This window comes from Hippopotamus amphibius, chromosome 10 (genome assembly GCF_030028045.1).
Source record: "Hippopotamus amphibius kiboko isolate mHipAmp2 chromosome 10, mHipAmp2.hap2, whole genome shotgun sequence".
Taxonomy (NCBI): Eukaryota; Metazoa; Chordata; class Mammalia; order Artiodactyla; family Hippopotamidae; genus Hippopotamus; species Hippopotamus amphibius.
Window position 1 is genome coordinate 55,955,558 of NC_080195.1, and position 16,741 is coordinate 55,972,298.

The following is a 16,741-nucleotide window of genomic DNA, read 5'->3' on the forward strand; positions in this document are numbered from 1 at the left end:
CCTTTTCCAAGGCTTTTTACCAAGTGTTTTGGGGCTGTAGCTCTTAGACTGAAGCCGAAAGCACTCAGGTTACTTGCATAGGGTGAGGCAGGTGGTTCGCGGGTAGTTTCCACCTGCATGTCTTTCTCGCCTAGAGCAGAAACCAAAGCCTAATGAAACATCCATTCCCAAGTCTCCTCCATCAATGGACTTTGATTCTTCTCCTGTAGGACTGCATGATTAAATGAGGAATTGAGCAGGAACAAGCTCTAACTAGTTCTTTTCTCTCCTTTTTCTCCAATATAATGATGAAAAAGAAATTACTCTTCCAAATCTTCATCAGTGTTTCTCTTTACTCTTCTGTCTTTGAACCCTTAGGATAAACAGTGCCAATGGCCTTGAGATTAAGAGCACGGAGGGCCAGTCCTCCCTGACGGTGGCCAACGTCACCGAGGAGCATTATGGCAACTACACCTGTGTGGCTGCCAACAACCTGGGGGTCACCAACGCCAGCCTCGTCCTTTTCAGTAAGTATGACAAAGCAGGGACCCCGTCTGGGAGGACCAAGTTGTTGGAGTTCTCCCATGGGAAACTCAAAATATCATTCCCATATTATTAAAGGTAAACTTAAACAAAAATCAGTGTATAACCACTGAAACCGAAACACAGGTTCACAATCCCTCTGCATAAGACGAGATTTACAAATGAATACCTTTCCTCTCTATTCCCTGGTGTACTTTTGATAAACAGCCTTGGTTTTTTGTTTGTTTGTTTGGTTTGGTTTTAGTTTTGTTTTTTTTTTTCCCCTTGTTGGTTAAACTGTAAGAATATTCAGAGAACAAAAATCTCTTTGGTGATGATCTCTTTAAGGAGGAGAGATGATTTAAGATCCTGCAAAGTGGATGGCACTTTAAAAATGGGAGTGATGGGAGTGATTGAAGGAGAAATATTCAGTGAGAATGGTTAAGTTGCTGGGAGAAGGAGAGGCTGGAAAAAGAGAGTATTTTTAACAACACAAGAGGAAGAATGGAATGAATGATTAAAACATAAAATCTAAGGGAGGAAAAATGGTTGCAGAAAGGTTTCCATATGACAGCAGGAAACATTACTTGTCTGATATATTTTTGGAAGAGACACAGGATGGTGAGAGAGAGGAGCAAGGCTTCTTCTTCTGAAGACCAAAGAAGATCCTCAAGGCAGACTAAGGAAGGACAAGTGGTTTTAAGTCATTGGTATTGATAGGAAAGCCCACCTGAGAGCCTTTCCCTTGAGTAGTCGGATATCTGACCCCCGGCCTTGTTGGTCTGGGAGCTTTGAGCACAGAATCAAATGCCTCCTGAGAAACAAAAGTATGAAAGGTGAGATTAGGGGAAATGATGACGTTTAGAATAAGAAAGTGTTTGTCAGAATAAGTAAAACAAACAAAAGAGTTAGCACATGCTGGGCTAGAGAGTTCATTTGGACTAAATGAGAAAGTCCAACAAGTTTATTATTATTATTATTGTTATTTTGAAATAACAAGCCACTAGGAAGTCTTTTTTTGTTTGTTTGTTTCTTTTCTGCACAGGCTAAGTTGGAAAATTTAGCAATACTATGACCAGGATAAATGTCTCCATCTTGCTTTATTCAGTTTAGATGAGCCTTCAAGAAAAAGATTTTTAGGAGAAAAATCTATTCAAGTGAGAGTTCCCTCAAAACATAGCATTAAAGCCATTTTAAAACTGCTCAAAATCCAACTCTGCTTATAAAAAAAACCACCACAAACTATTCTAAATTAGGTCTTCAGTTTCTCATTCACAACTTTTTGATGGGATACAGCTATGCTACAAATACTGCATCAGTATGAAACTTAAAATTCATACCCGTGTTTACTTGTCTGCAAAGACCAGACATCACTGTTCTTTACTTAAGCTAGAGACCTTGGTATCTCAAGACACTTGAGAAGGTATTTTTTAAGAAGTGTACTTACCTGTTTCATTACTGACATTAGGGATTCATACTTAGGGGGGGAAAGAGCCTCAACTATGAATTTGAGAATCTGACAAATCTAAGGTGAGCTGATTAAGTAGAAAAACATACACTTAACAAGAGGTTTTATAGGGATTGGAAAAGAGAAAATGGGATCATTGGATTAGTTAGAAAAAGTGAGCAACTATAAATTTGCATGAAAGTATCTTTTCTTCTTATCCCACCTATAAGAAGGAATGTGCTAACGATATATTTCAAATAATAGATACAGTGATACCTATAGACTGAGAGAGAGGAAGGGAAAGAAGGATAGAGGGATGGACTAGACTGCATGGTAGCCTATTTCACACAGATATGAAAGAAAGAAAAAGAGAGATAGAGAAAGAGAAAGAGAGGAGGAGGGGAAAAGGAAATATTTGAGGAGGAGAGAAAGAACATGGTCCACGTCAAAGATAATGGAGATACTGCTGGTCTGCTGGTGGTGATGAAAGGTAATCTCCAGCCCTAAAATACCATGGTCCTGTTCACAAAAGTTCACTTAAAGTACTCAACCCAGGAAGAGTAACAAATGTCAAGAACCTTACAGAATTTCTGTTTTTAAACCAAGAATCAAGACATGGGGCAAGTGTGTCCTGGTCACCCTGCCCGGGATGACGTCACAGACGTCATCCTCATGCATCCGAGAAGAGCACAGGGCCGTGACTAACGACGTGCTACTTTTGGCGGGCCCGCTGCAGAGCAGCCCACACAGGCACCCCCTCTGCACGTGGCAGCACGAGGACAGCGCATGCCTCAGCATTCGGCTTGGAACTGATTTCCCACCTGATGGGAAAGTCAGGAGTTGTCATACTTTCCAAAGAATAGAACACAAAGGGTCACTGGGCTTTGAGGCGAAAAGAAGCTATTAAAATTGCCAAACATTAGTGAATCTACTGCCCTGTTTCTTCGACCCAAGGCCTAAGTATGGACATTTTAAAGGGAGAGCTCTGCTCCTTACATAACAGGAGCAGCAATTCCACCACGCCTGCCCTGCCACCACGATTGGGGTTTGGGAAAGGTGTTCTTACAGGCTTCATACTGGATCTTTGGGAATGTGGCTTTATGGTAGCCAGTTTTACACAGGCGAGAGAGAGACAGAGAGAGACAGAGAGAAAGAGAAAGTGCGTAGGGGAAAGAAAGAGAATAAAAGGAAAAAAGAGAAAAAGTACGTGTGAACAGATTGCCTGTCGCTTAGATTCAGAGTAGATAGGTTGATTGGGAAGAAGGAAGACACTGCCTGGGGCGGTACTTCTCCCCAGAACAGGGTCAGGAGGGGAGAGATGCTGGGCCAGCCGCCGTGACAGAGAGCACTGTGTGGGCGGCGGGGTGCCCTGCTGACCCAGCCAGTCCAGAGCAGACAAGGCGGCTGGTGAGCTGCTGCCAGCCGGAGGCAGCAGCAGGTAGAAGCCGAGAGCCAGAGCCCCTGAAGAGGGCTCGATGATCCATCTTCATGGGTGCATCGGCACATTTTCCATGTCTACCACGGGGACATGTGCTGACTTTGTACACAGGGTCAGTTTGCGGTCACCGATACATCTTGTCCTCCACCACATACATACATGTACTTCTTCACTATTCAAATATTGATCTTCAAAGGGGTCAAAATAATTGAATGAGAGTGCAAAAACACCTTGTATTCATAGTAGTTTTTCCTAAGCCAGTGGAAGAATTCCTTTCTCATCTGTCTTGTCCTCCATACATTCTAGCATTCTGTTTATTAAGGATCCATAGTACCTTAGTCTGTATTTCCACGTAATGCCTTGTATAGCTTTTTTTCATCCTCGGCAAAGTATTGCATTATATCATTTCTCTGAACACATCAATCCAATGGTACAATGTATACAGGCAAGGATTAAGCGCCTTAGTTTTTGCCAGATGCAGGAATATGCATCACATGGGTGAAGACTTGGACCTCTGGTGATGCCAAGAGACATTCCATTGTCAGCATGTGTAACATAGATTCTCTGTATCCATGCTGGGGACTGCAAGGCACCTGCAGAGGAAAGCTATCTCGTTTCATTGCTTACATGGAGTTATTTTTAAAGCAACAGATAGGGAGGAAGAATAAGGAAGGTGATTTTAATATCATCACTTCTTATCAAGTGAGTGCATGCATACAAGGTTCTCTGCGCATGTGCCAAACGCTTGACATACGTGATCTCATTTAATCATCAGGACGGCCTTACTAGGCGCTCATATTTCTCCATTATACAAAGAGGTTAAGTAACTAGTGTAACTAACTACCTAGTGGTAATAAGTAATTACCACTAACTTATTAAGTGGCGGGATTTAAATTCAGGTAATCTCCCTCCAGGGCCCAGGCTCCAGGCTAACACATTAGCTAGATTTGCATACGTAGGGAAAAGGTTAGGAGATGTGTCTTTTGTAGTTTAGAAGTGAAAAGACACCTAACTTCTTTCTCCTTTTTTCCCTCAATGACGTCTTTTCACTGACCAAATATTGTTATATTTCTTCCCACCCGGGGGCATTGCTTCTGCCACCTCCCACATCCGTTCCCATTAACCCTCACCAGCCTGGGTCCATTAAGTTAGTGAGACCATTGGCTTGTCTTTGGCACTTTGAGACTCTGAGCAGAGAGTCCAGCCTTGCGCTCAGCCTTTGACCCTGCGAGGGGAGTCTTCAACATGTTCAAGAAGGACAGTCCTACTGATCAATGACCTTGTACTTTAGAGGCATGTGTGGATTGGTATGGTATGTTAAGGCTACTGAGTACAAAGGAATGAAAATACAAAGAAATCTACACCGAGCCATACCACATCAGTGTGTAGGAGGTGCCAAAATTTTCTTTTTAATTCTAAAGGATCATTAACTTGTAAACCTATACTTGATTAAATTTCAAGTACAACCTAAGCAACCCAGCACTGGAGAAAGCCTTTAAAATGAGGGCCTCCCGGCTTCTTTAGAAGCCATTTCAAGTTATTATCTTTGGGGCCCAGTGTTTAAATATACACCACTTCATGATGCTAGTTAAGACTTGGAAAAGCCTGTTAACCAGCTACTCCTGGTTGTAAAACAGTTTGAGCAGTTGTTTGAACACTATCAACACGCAGTCCGAAAGACTGGCTTCAAACTCCTTATGAGAGCTCTCTGTGGATACAATAGAAAATAGATGAGCACCAGGACTAGTTTAAGATTTAAGAGTAGGCATTGAATACACCTACTTCCAGAGAGACCAGTGAACATCTCTAATACCCCCTGGAAAATAAAATCATATCTTAGTTAATAAATTATCTCTATATATACCCTACCCTCAACTCCAGCTTTTGTCATTTAGGTGCTTTTAATTCAGAGGGGTTTCTTTCAAAGTGTGAATGTCAATTAAACTGTTTTTGATGGTGTCCCAGCCAATAACACCCTCCACCCCATTCATCAGAGAAGAAACCAAAGCTCAGACTTAAGACTTAGAGCTCAGCAGATAGCATCGGTGTCAGCCTTAGTGTTCTGTTCCTAAAAACCTCCCAATCAGTTGCTAAGCAACCTTGACCTCCTCAAATATTTGCAGCCAAAAGACAGAGCGTATAGCCCCAAGATTCCTGCTCTCCCCTACTTTTGAACGTTAAAAGTTGGAGGTTTCTTTTTCATTTTAAGTGGTATTTGCTTCACTTTACACTCTTACAGGAGCCGACAAACCCTGACATAAACTACAAAATACAGCAAAATGATGGTGGAAGAATAAGGACAAGAGGCTGAGATGGGGAAGCACCTAAGGAATGATAAGCCAGTAGGATGGAATTAAGAGAACGAGAATAACTAATGGGGCATAATGGGGCTAAGATGATGATAACAGGGTGAAGCTAAGACGATAATAACAAGCTGGGAAACCACTGAAGAGGCGATAAGAGGAGGGTGGATGGGATGGTTTAGCAATATAAATGGTCTTGTCGAAATGAGGGCAGAGTGCATTTACCCAGCTGTGAACAGTGGGATGAGAAAATATTAAGTCAAGTCATTTAAACGGTCTGAATAATAATTGTAATAATAAAAATAAAATAGGATAGATAGAGTATAATATGGGACAGTGGTCTCCAACTGCTCTATAAATGCTGAAAGCAGTTTTGCTATTTATTTTCAAAGCTGGAAACTTAATACCAGATAACCAGTGGAGGTTTAAAACATTTTTCTCCTTGACACTTGTGTAACTAAGACACAATTGTTCACTGTGCTATTATTGACTTGTTCTATCTTAATGCACTTATTAAAACTTTGGCCCTTAAGCCACAACTTTCATCCAAGCTAGAGGAAAGCTCACTCTGCGAGGAGACTGAGTTTTCTTAGCGTCCAGATGTATTGAGTGCCCAAATTCCAGGCAAAATCTCCTCTTTCAAAGCTTATGATGCAAGATGGAAGGCAGATCAGATTTGAACATACACATATGCTTTTCTTTTTATGGTTTTGATTCTTGTTGATTTTTATTTATCACTGGTCTTTATCTAACCAAGCTGCTAGGAGGAATGTAGAAAAGTATTACGATTATATTATACTATAGGGTTTGGGGGTAGCAGGTAATGCACCCCGTCCCTAATGCAACATTCTATCTTTCTGAAAGAGCCTCGGAGGAGGATTTAGAGTTACACCTGGCTTTCGATGAGACAAATAGAGGGTACCTTAAAGCCTGAACTATTTCACCATGTTCAATTTATGGTCAGTAGCTTGGGGATGGGACTATGAGGGACTCATAAGCTGAGACCCTAGTGTTTAAAAGAAAAGCACGTCTTCCTACTCAACAAGATGTGTCATCAAGCAAATTTGAATGGTTAATCAAACTTCAGATGAGATTATATTATCACAAGAGGGTGGGATTAAGGAAAAGACTGAAGATCAAATTATATCATGCCAAGAAGTTTAGTATCTTGGCATTACTCTTGCACTGATACCAATAATGTGGAAGGAAAAATCTGAGGGAAAAGTTGAATTCGTATTTACCAAAATAAATTTTCCAGATGCTTGGCTAAAGCTGATATGAACTGGAGGGCTCAGAGGGAGGAAAGGAGCCCTCCTATGACACGTTCATAAGTTAGAGTCCAGAACCAGAACCGATATGCATGACTTGAATTTGATCACTGCTAATTTAAACATCCTCAATACCCACCCTCCACAAAATCTGTAATCTTGGTGGGTTTTCCAGAGGAGAGTTGGATCCTGTTTGTAGGGTTACCACAATAAGGTGTTTTCCCCTACTCTAGCTAATGTTTTTAAAGGCTTTGGATTTTAAATGTTACTATGGCTCTCTGATAAGTTAGTGTTGGCAGGAAGGATAGACACTTTACAGGCGATATGATCCCACAGGCATGAAAATTCATCTGTTTTGTAATTGTCTGAGTAGCTAAACACGAGTAAGATGTATCTATATCCATCTATCTATATAAATTCTCCATGATGCTTACTATTTTTTCCCCTTTAGAGCGTGTTTTACCCACAATCCCCCACCCCATTCAAGGTCAGTATGATTTTTATCGTTGTAGCTCTGTTCCTGGGTCATTCTCCATCACCTGTTATGTGCAAAACACAAAAAGCGGGAAGTACATTCACAACATTCACATCCAATAGGAATCATTTTTTTTCTTTAAACCTTCAAAAAAAAAGTCAGTCAATTGCCCTCACTATTCAATTGCTAGTTGAAAGGCAGGTAACTGGTCTGTACCTGATCTAACTTCAAGTTGGTCGGTAACTGAGGAGACAGCGCTAAGCTCAGAAAGCAATTTTTTGTTCAATTACTACATATTACCGGTATCTGTGAACCCACATATTTGGAACACAGCCAGTTAAAATTCTGTAGCTCACAAAAATATGAATCCTCTAACTGACCACCTTCTACAATCCAAATCTGAAATCATGTGTATTACTTGTAAAAATGAATTTATCTGTTATCAAAAGTTGAACTCAGCCAGATTATAAGGACATTACTTTTTCTTAAAATCTTGGCCAATTTGGGGGCTTTTTCCTTTTAAACGTAACTATTTTAGAAAACACAAATAAGAAAACAAGGTAGTCATTCCATATTCCTTTTCACAGACCCTTCTACCCACTCAAATTCCATTTTGCCTCCTACATCATGTTTAGATGCAAGTGACAGCCCCAACCTTCTAGTTAAGGCTGTTTAAAGGCAAATTGGCAAATAAAATTAAAACAATACAAAAAATCTGAAATGAAACCAACCTCCCATTGAAATTAAATTCCAGAAAAGTGACTTGCAAATAACACTCAAAGACCTAAGAAAAAATGGAAAGTACGCCATGCGGGGCCTAGTGTGGAAAAAATAAATCCAATTAAACAAGATTATCATATGCACTCTAAAGGAAATGTGCTCAGCATTGAAGGTAGCAAGCTGCTGTTTTATAAGTTTGAAGACAGATCATGTTTCATTAACACTTGTCCAAACTAAAAATTAGGCCAGAATTGGGTGCAGATATGCAGAGTGGCAATAATGCAATGTTTTGCATATGTATGTATTCACATATATGCAAACTTATTTTAATTGTATTAGAAATGAGAATTGCAAGCTTTCAAGGATCAACTAGACAGCTTAATAAAAGAATTATTCTCAAATTTTAAGTAGGGTCCAAATTATTTTTAGAAGAACTGTGTTGAATAAAATTCTTCCCTAAAACATTGATGAAATCTGTTTCTTATTGCAGCCCCTAAAAATAAGACTGTTAAAATGTGCCTGTTTTTCAGACTTTGACATGAAACTTAGTGTTCATGGAAAGTATCCCATTTTGAATTCCTGACATGCCACAATTATTTTAAGACATTTATCTTCTACCGTTGCTGTAGAGATTGACACCATTTTATCTTGTTGCCATCTTGCAAATATCTTGATGTGACAAACACGCACATACACGTTTGTCGCAATGGATACCATTTTCAAAGAAGTCACGCTCCATCAAGATGAGCTTTGTACAGTGTAGCTCTGACTTGAGGTATCCTTTGTGAGTGCAGGTCTACAGCCACAAAGTCAAATATTTTATCTGATCACTCTATAAGTAACATTGAACAAAACTAAGCCAGAGACTGTTCACAAAGGACAGCTGTTTGATTTTGAAAAACAGTCTGGACCAGGATGGAGCATGTGGGATTTTGCTGAACTTGATATTTTCCCACAAACGGAATTGTTGATTGGAGAATGACCCTAGTTTGATTTTACATTGTAGATAACTGTAGATAGCTTCGTTAGAGCCAATAGTTTTAGAGAATATAGTTTATCTTACTACTAATACTGAGGGCTTCTGCTGGTAGAAATTGAAAAGCTGTTCATGGAGACTTGGGGTAGCTGGTGTGAGAGGTGGTTATAGTAAGTGCCCTCTTAAGTTCCCCTGTTCCTTACAAGGACTTTTACTTTCTAGAATCAAACCTGTTTTCTCCTCTTCTTTCCAATCAAGATGGCAGCCCATGTGAAATGCAGTTTCCAACAGAAAAAAAATACTAACATACGGGATCCTTACCCTTTTTTTATATGCCCCTTGACTACAGAAGTATCTAAGAAAAGATGACTGCCTCACTGTGGTCATAACTATTAGCACGAGACACCTTCACTTAATTAAATATTATATATTGTCATCATCTATGTGGAATCCTACCTTTCCGCTGTAAAGTGTGAAGATGTCTGTAAGCAGATGGTTGATGCAAATGGCCGGAAGGATTCTAAGCCAATTAAATTCCTTAAGGTGTTTTGAAAGTAAGAGAAAGTCCCCAAGCTCCTTTTCCGTCGTCCCATCATAGAACAAGAGAACCTTCCCTCCTGCTTTCCAATACCAGAAACACATGTTTAATTTCAGCTGCTTCATTGTTAATATCCCTCACTGGAGGGCCTCCCCGCCGCCCCCGCTCTGCGCGGCTCATCAAGCTGACGGGGGATACGAAGCGGAGTCGCAGCAGGAACGCGGTCCTAAACCCCTTCAAGCTGTGATTAAACAAAAACAAGGCTCAATGAATCAAATGTATTTCCCCTGGGTTTCCTTCCTCATATTGCTTGATTTTCTGCAGTGATAATAATAATACTGGAATTACACCAAAGGATAATTTGTATTGTCTGCGGCCAATCAGAAATTTTCGAATTCCCTTTCCTCTTATGCCAAAAACAAAACCAAACCAAAAAATCAAGGTGCTTCCCTGCTCCTTAATTTAAAAGACAGAAATAAAGAAATAATAAATAAATAAGTTAATTAATTAAAACAAATAGTGTCCCATTTTTGATCTGTTTCTGATAGGTGTTTTTTTTCCCATTAATTTTAATTTAGGTTTATTTATTCTGAAATGAGTCCTGAATTGCATATATTTGCATAACTAGCCTTGACTACATCGCTGCAGAAAATCCACTGAATTGTCAAATGAGGAAAGAGCCAGCTCTAAATGTCTGAGGGAACTTTTCTCACTGTGTTAATCTCAAATCATTTCCTGAGGGCTCTGACTACTGAGAAGCAGGTAACATTGCTCCCATCTCCTCCCCATAAGCTTCTTTGTGCACAGCCCCTCATGATGGACATGTGCCCCGGAGATGCTCTCACATTTAGAAGGACTGCAGGTGCAGCATGAGGTGATGAAACCAGCCTCCGGAAGTTAAAGGGAAAGAAGAGAAAAGGACGAGGACAAACCACCATTGTTGTGTGTTTATCACCCTCAAGTGAAGAATTCCCTCGAGTTCGAGGCTCTCTGGCCGCAATCTCTGCCACTTAAAAAAAAAAAAAAATTAGTAACCCTGGAATCTGTCTCCCCTGGTTGCCTCCCATCTGATTATTTATCCCAAGTGAACAGCCTTTCCATTCACTAACCCCGTGTGGCGAGTGGGTTTGAGAAACGTTGAGATTATCTTCCAGGTTCAGGCACTGCACTGGGTTTGTTCACAGCTGCTTGCCATTCCGTTCCTGTTTCTCCATTGATAAAACGCATTGCACATGGCTGGGTCTGCATGATTAATACAGCTGTCTAAAGCTCGCTCTGAAAACAAAACAACACCTCCCCAAATGAAAGTTTTAAAAAAAATTAAAATCCAACCCACAGACAAACCAGGCTTGCAGGAATCTGCAGTCCTCCTGGCCTGCTTCCTCCCACAGGGAGACTGGTGTTACCATGGGCAGGCCTGACATCCTTACAGCCAGATGCTGTCTCCAGAAAGAGGAGGAGATGTACCTGCCCTCACCAGGCACTCCCAGGAATGGGTTCTCAAATCAGACTCCACTGGCATGGAAGGAAGACTGGGAGAAAAATCCTACAGAGATCCCATGCTATAAAGGTGACTAGACTACCCCTATAGCTTCATGTATTTTCTGTAGGATACTATCCCAGGTATCAATGCGAGAATGCTTCTTTTCAGCTCCTTATTATAATAGCAGTTTCAGCTTGTCTAATAATAATGGTAATAATAATAAATAATAATAATAGCTAACATAGATCGTGGGTTTCTCATGTAACAATAGTGTTCTAAGGGCTTTTGCACGTATTAATCCAATTAATCCCCACACCCCTGGGAAAACTAACGTGCTCCTTCTCCCATGCTTTTAATCATCAAAGTACACCCAAATTCCAATCTACTTCTTGCTGCACCCAGGCACATATATAAATCTATAGTACATTATAAATAACCATTATGTATGCATTCGTGTTCATTAGATATGTATTGGATATATCTGTCTAATGAATTTTAAACACTCATCTCATTTATTTTATGTATTATGCTTATAATATATAATACAGTTGCCTTAATATCCGTACACTTTTACAAAGTTCATTTCCAGACCCACTCAACCCACAGAGATGCATGCCCCACTCACACAGAGATTTGAAAGCATTCATCTTTAAAAAACATGAGCAGAGCTATCTGGCATTGGCACATCTAATTTCACACACTTATTCAGGCTGATTTACATACACACCTCTATTAATCATGGATAATTACTAGCATTGTTCTCTTTAATTCAGTTTTTCCAACTGTGAAATGGGAAAGAAATTATATTTTTCATGCCTACAAGCTCAAAGTGGTGTTTTAAATAATATCTAAAAGAGAGCTTCAAGTTCCTAGAAAGAAAGCATCTTGAATTCAAAATAATCGTATTCAGATACACATATCTCTTATGATTTTAAAGATGTATTTATAGTTAAAGATGTACTTGTATCATGTATCATGTTGCCTGGATATTAGTTAGATAAAAGTGCACTTTGGCTTCATTATAGTTTGATGTATTTTGGGTTTTAGGGATGTCTGAAATGCCCACACTGTTAACAAGTTTAAATATAGATGCATCCCAAGGTCAGATAAAGAAGACTTTTCATTATTTTTCACTACTATCATAATACTACACTTAAGAAGAGCTGTAGGCTGCACCATTCCCTATTGTGTGGCGCGCACACACACACACGCACACACACACTTGCTGCGGATGCCCGTGTGCATATTACCACCTGTCAGACTAGTCCATAAACATCAGTCTAAAGAACATGCCCTTTTTTTCTGGTCAAAGGTGTAAAGCATGTCCTAGGAAAGGCTTCAGTGTTTAAGTACATCTTTCCTTTCCCACTAGCTGATGGAAACAAGGGCTTTGTTTTTATTGATAGAACTTAGAGAGCCATGTCAACACAAATTTACAGCAGAATCATGGGCCCTGATTAATTACCACATGAAGATAATTAAGAGTTGACATGAATACCTGACAGCCATCCCCTGACTCCTTTAATGGGAACGAGTCTCACTTCCTCCTGCCTCCTGGTTTGTCCCAAGTGGGATCACTGTGCCAATACTTTGCCTGGAATCAATACTTCACCTGCCAGTTCAGTGATTTAGACCCACCACTAATAGGTGGCCCAAACTACTGATTGAGATCCAATTGTAGCAAGCACTTTCTCTGTTGAATCCACTTTCATGTTTTGCTTTTTCACGTTTTCATTCTTGCTTCTGCCCTGTCTCCTAAACAGTTCTTGTTCTCTCCCTGTTAAAATTTTCTAGCAAGAATAATTCTGAAATTTATTCACGCTCTTATTTAAATGTCTTACAGAGGCTTGGAAGTGTTACCTCTCTCTGAATTTACATTTAGCTTCAAGCTAAATGACTAAAAATGCTACAGCGTCCATTTAGAGGTAGGAGAATTTTTAGTCCTGGGACTCTGTCCTGGTGCCTTTTCCTATTTTCCTAGGCTGGATCTGCCTGCATCAGTCAGCCTTTCCTGGTGATCTCCCTGTACTTGTTGTGCTATTTAGGTTTCTAGAGCCAGCAGAGACTTGAAGATGAAGATTTTTTAAATCCAAGCTCCCACTAAATTTTAATTTGATGGAAATATTTCCTTTCTATGAGCTTCATGGGGAAAAAAATCTTCCAAAGTAACAATTACAATTGGGGATTAAGTTTAAGTAATTGACAGTCTTGTCTTTTTAATTAAAAGGAATAAAGCTGCCTAAGAGCTCAGTGAGATTTGCAGCAGAAAATGCTGGCATGCTGCCTCAAAGGGTGAGAAGACCAGGATCTCGAATGGATAGAAAATGCTGTTGCAGGTCCCTCTGGTCTTGGGAGAGCTCGCCTCAGGGTTCTCCTGAGTGTCGTGTTTAGCAGGGGGAGCGATATACCGAGAGGAGCATTGCTGGGTGTAGCCAGGAAGGAGCTCCTTTCCTTGGAAGCTTCGCTGTGGGTTCAGAGACCTAATATGGATCAAGAGTCTTTAAAGGAAGTGGTACTACTTAAGAATCAAAAAGAAAGAATACATATTCTTCCAAGAATTCAATCATCAATGCAGTCTCAGCACCTGACAGATTTCATAGTATAGTCCTGCACACGCATAATCTTTCATTTGTCTACCCCTTGGCTCCCTCTTTCTTTTTCACCTGAAATTCGTATTCCTGTTATCTCTATTTCTTGATCTTCTTTTTCTCTACATTTCCCACCATATTCATCTTGCATTATGTATACACACTGTCTTTGACATCTTTCAAATAAAACCAAAGAAAACTTTTGATGGTGTTGGCATTCACTTGCTAACAAGTTAGCATCCACACTTGTTACCAGCCATGCAAGTACCACAAAGACATTATCCCATCTATCCGGAGGAAATATCTACTTCTGAAGAGGCAAGATACATGTTAACCTTAGTAACAACTTCCCTCATACAGTCACTCTGTGCCCACAGTGGTCTTTCATCATCACAAGTCATCTGTAGGTATTAAATTAAACAAGCACTTCCACAGGGGGAAGAAATCAGCTTAAGGGGCCCCACCTTCCATCTCCCCTTGTATACTGCTGTGAAGAAACACACTTGCCAAGTCAGGACACAGCATGACATAATGAGTTTGGAATTCCAATTTAAGGTGTTCGTTTGTACCCAGATATATGATGGGAGTAGGCAGACCACTCACTAGGACTCCACTGAGAATTGCCAGCTATATCCACCGCAAATCAGCAGGGGGAGAGACCTCACAAATCGTTGATCACGCTTCCTTATTGGACCCTGGGGAGCCAAGCACCGCCAGAATTTACTGCACTACTTCACTCATCACAATGCTGATTATAAAAGAAAACACTTCCTGCATCTCTGTAACACATATGTATGTTTTAATACCTAGATATTACTGCAAACAGAGTATCTTTGCTATAAATCACAGCTATCAGTCCATTCTACTTTATCTGCCCCATATTCACAAGGGAGATTCTGCCTTAACCCACTCACCTTCCAAAACTTGCAGTTCCAGTATGACTTTTTTTTTAACCGCTTTTTTAACTGTTGTTTGGGGCAACAGTAGCATCCTGTAGTTTTAAAAAAAAAAGCGGTGGGAGATAACTGTGCCTTGGCTGAGTACCCATCCTGTGTACCATCCCATCCTCTTTAGCCCACACAGCACCAAGCGCCACCAGCCATGTTCAGTGTTGGAAGGTTGTTTGGCCATTCTAAAATGCTCTCTCAATTATATGTGTGGAGGTTTGGAGGGCAGAAACAACTAAGGAAGAAAGGAAGGAAAGAGAAAAAGAAAAGAAAGAAAAAGAAAGAGAAAGAAAGAGAGAAACAGTAGCTTGCACTTCTCTTTGTTGAATCACAAGTTAGAGAGTAACTTGGAAGATTTGTTCTATGTTCTTCCCTGGAGTTCCTGAACACAGGTAAGTTCATTGTTGAAAGCTGCTTACTTCGTGTTGCAGTGCTGAAAAAGCTGGCTTGCTCTCCTCCATTGAAGGTTGGTCTTCCCTAAGGATCAACCTTCCCATTCTGTCAGTAAACGAATAGCATCACTTCTTGTCCTGCTTTTAGATGTACTCTCCACTTGCTTTTGCTTTGTATGGTTCCTTTTAGAGCTCATTTTCCTCTTCCTCTGATTTCTAACCGTCAGGATCATGAGAAATAAACTTCGTTCTCGATGGGCCATGAGCGCTAGTTTCTGGCCCAGATGAAGTTTATTTGACAATGTACAATATCTTGATTACACTCTTCATTCCCTCAAAAAAAATATACTATCCTAGTTCTTTGTCTGTGCCAAGCTCTGAGCTGGGTCTTGGGAAGGGCTGTGGAAAACAAGCCAGACATGACCTCTGCACTAACAGAGCTTGCAGACCAGATGAGGCAGTACATGATGAATTATGTAATCACAGGAAGCTTTGCTAAGTTGAGGAAAGCTGTGTGGTATATGGGGAGCATAGAACAGGGGCACCTTAACTAGCCTGGACTGGTCAGAGAGGCTCGCAGGTGAAAGTGAAGTTCAGAATTCAGGCTAAAAGGAGAGAAGGGAGAGAGGAGCAGGATATCCCAGGAATGCAGAGGTCTAGAATCCAGAGAGAGCTGAGCAATATGGTCTAATTAATTTTGAAAATCTGAAAAAAAAAAAAACATTTTTCCCTAAGAGTTTCTTACTCTTCCTTGTTCGCATCTGGCCTGTTTAAAAAGAAAAGTGATAGACCAGTGGAGTTAAAAGAGAGGAGATGGACATTTCTACCTGTTACACATTTAAGACAAGAAAGAGACCTATAAGCCTGATTGTACAGACACGTACGGATAGTGTATACTGTATGGTATGTGGTGTTATAGAGGTGAGTTTTCTGGAGGATGCCGAGAGCCTATTACCTAGCAGAACATCTAGGGAAAACTTTCAGCCTCTCAACAAGGAGGTTTGATAGTAGGTTTTCATTTTAGTTGTAGGAACGGTCAGCTTGTATGCAGCCATCTGTATTTTCCAGGAGCTGCTCTAGAACCTGGCGATGATGCTATGTTTGGAGTCAGTGACACTGCAGGAATTACAGATAAATCACTGAGGTGTCCTGGGGCTCCAAGTAGTACAGTCACTGCGAAGGGTCCAACGCAGAACCGCCTTCACCAAGTCCTGCCCTACGGCGCTCAGTGCCACAGACAGAGACTCAGGGGTAACTCTGAGCATAGCACTGTGTTTTAATCCCTTATCTTATTTCCAAGAGCCTTAAAATCCCAGGAAATCTCACAAGTTCACTTGTTATCTCTGCATTCAAATTCCATGGGCTAGTTACCTTGTTTCATGGTGTTTGAACGTTTTTGATTTGGAAACATGCAAAATGAAAACACATGTTAAATGGATTAAAGACCACTTTGAATCGCTTAGAATTTAAATCTAAAATGTATTCTAAAATGGATTTGCAATTCACAATTTAGAGCATGGAAACAGAGAGGAAGGAAACCAGACAGGAGGAAAATCTCTAGAGACCTACCCAAACCTGTACTTGTAAAATCCTTTTTTAGCAAGTCAAATACATGAAGGCACAAAAGGCTTCAAAATATACATAAAACGTGTATTTTTAAACACG

The 16,741-nt window shown here is 40.4% G+C and overlaps 1 protein-coding gene across 1 annotated transcript in view; it reads left to right on the plus strand.

The window, feature by feature from the left end:
* LSAMP (limbic system associated membrane protein) overlaps positions 1 to 16,741 on the plus strand; it is a 626,032-nt gene that overhangs the window by 595,240 nt on the left and 14,051 nt on the right. Inside the window, exon 6 of the mRNA XM_057697840.1 lies at positions 358 to 506. Coding sequence (XP_057553823.1) covers positions 358 to 506 — 149 coding nt within the window. The remainder of the gene's footprint in view (positions 1 to 357; positions 507 to 16,741) is intronic.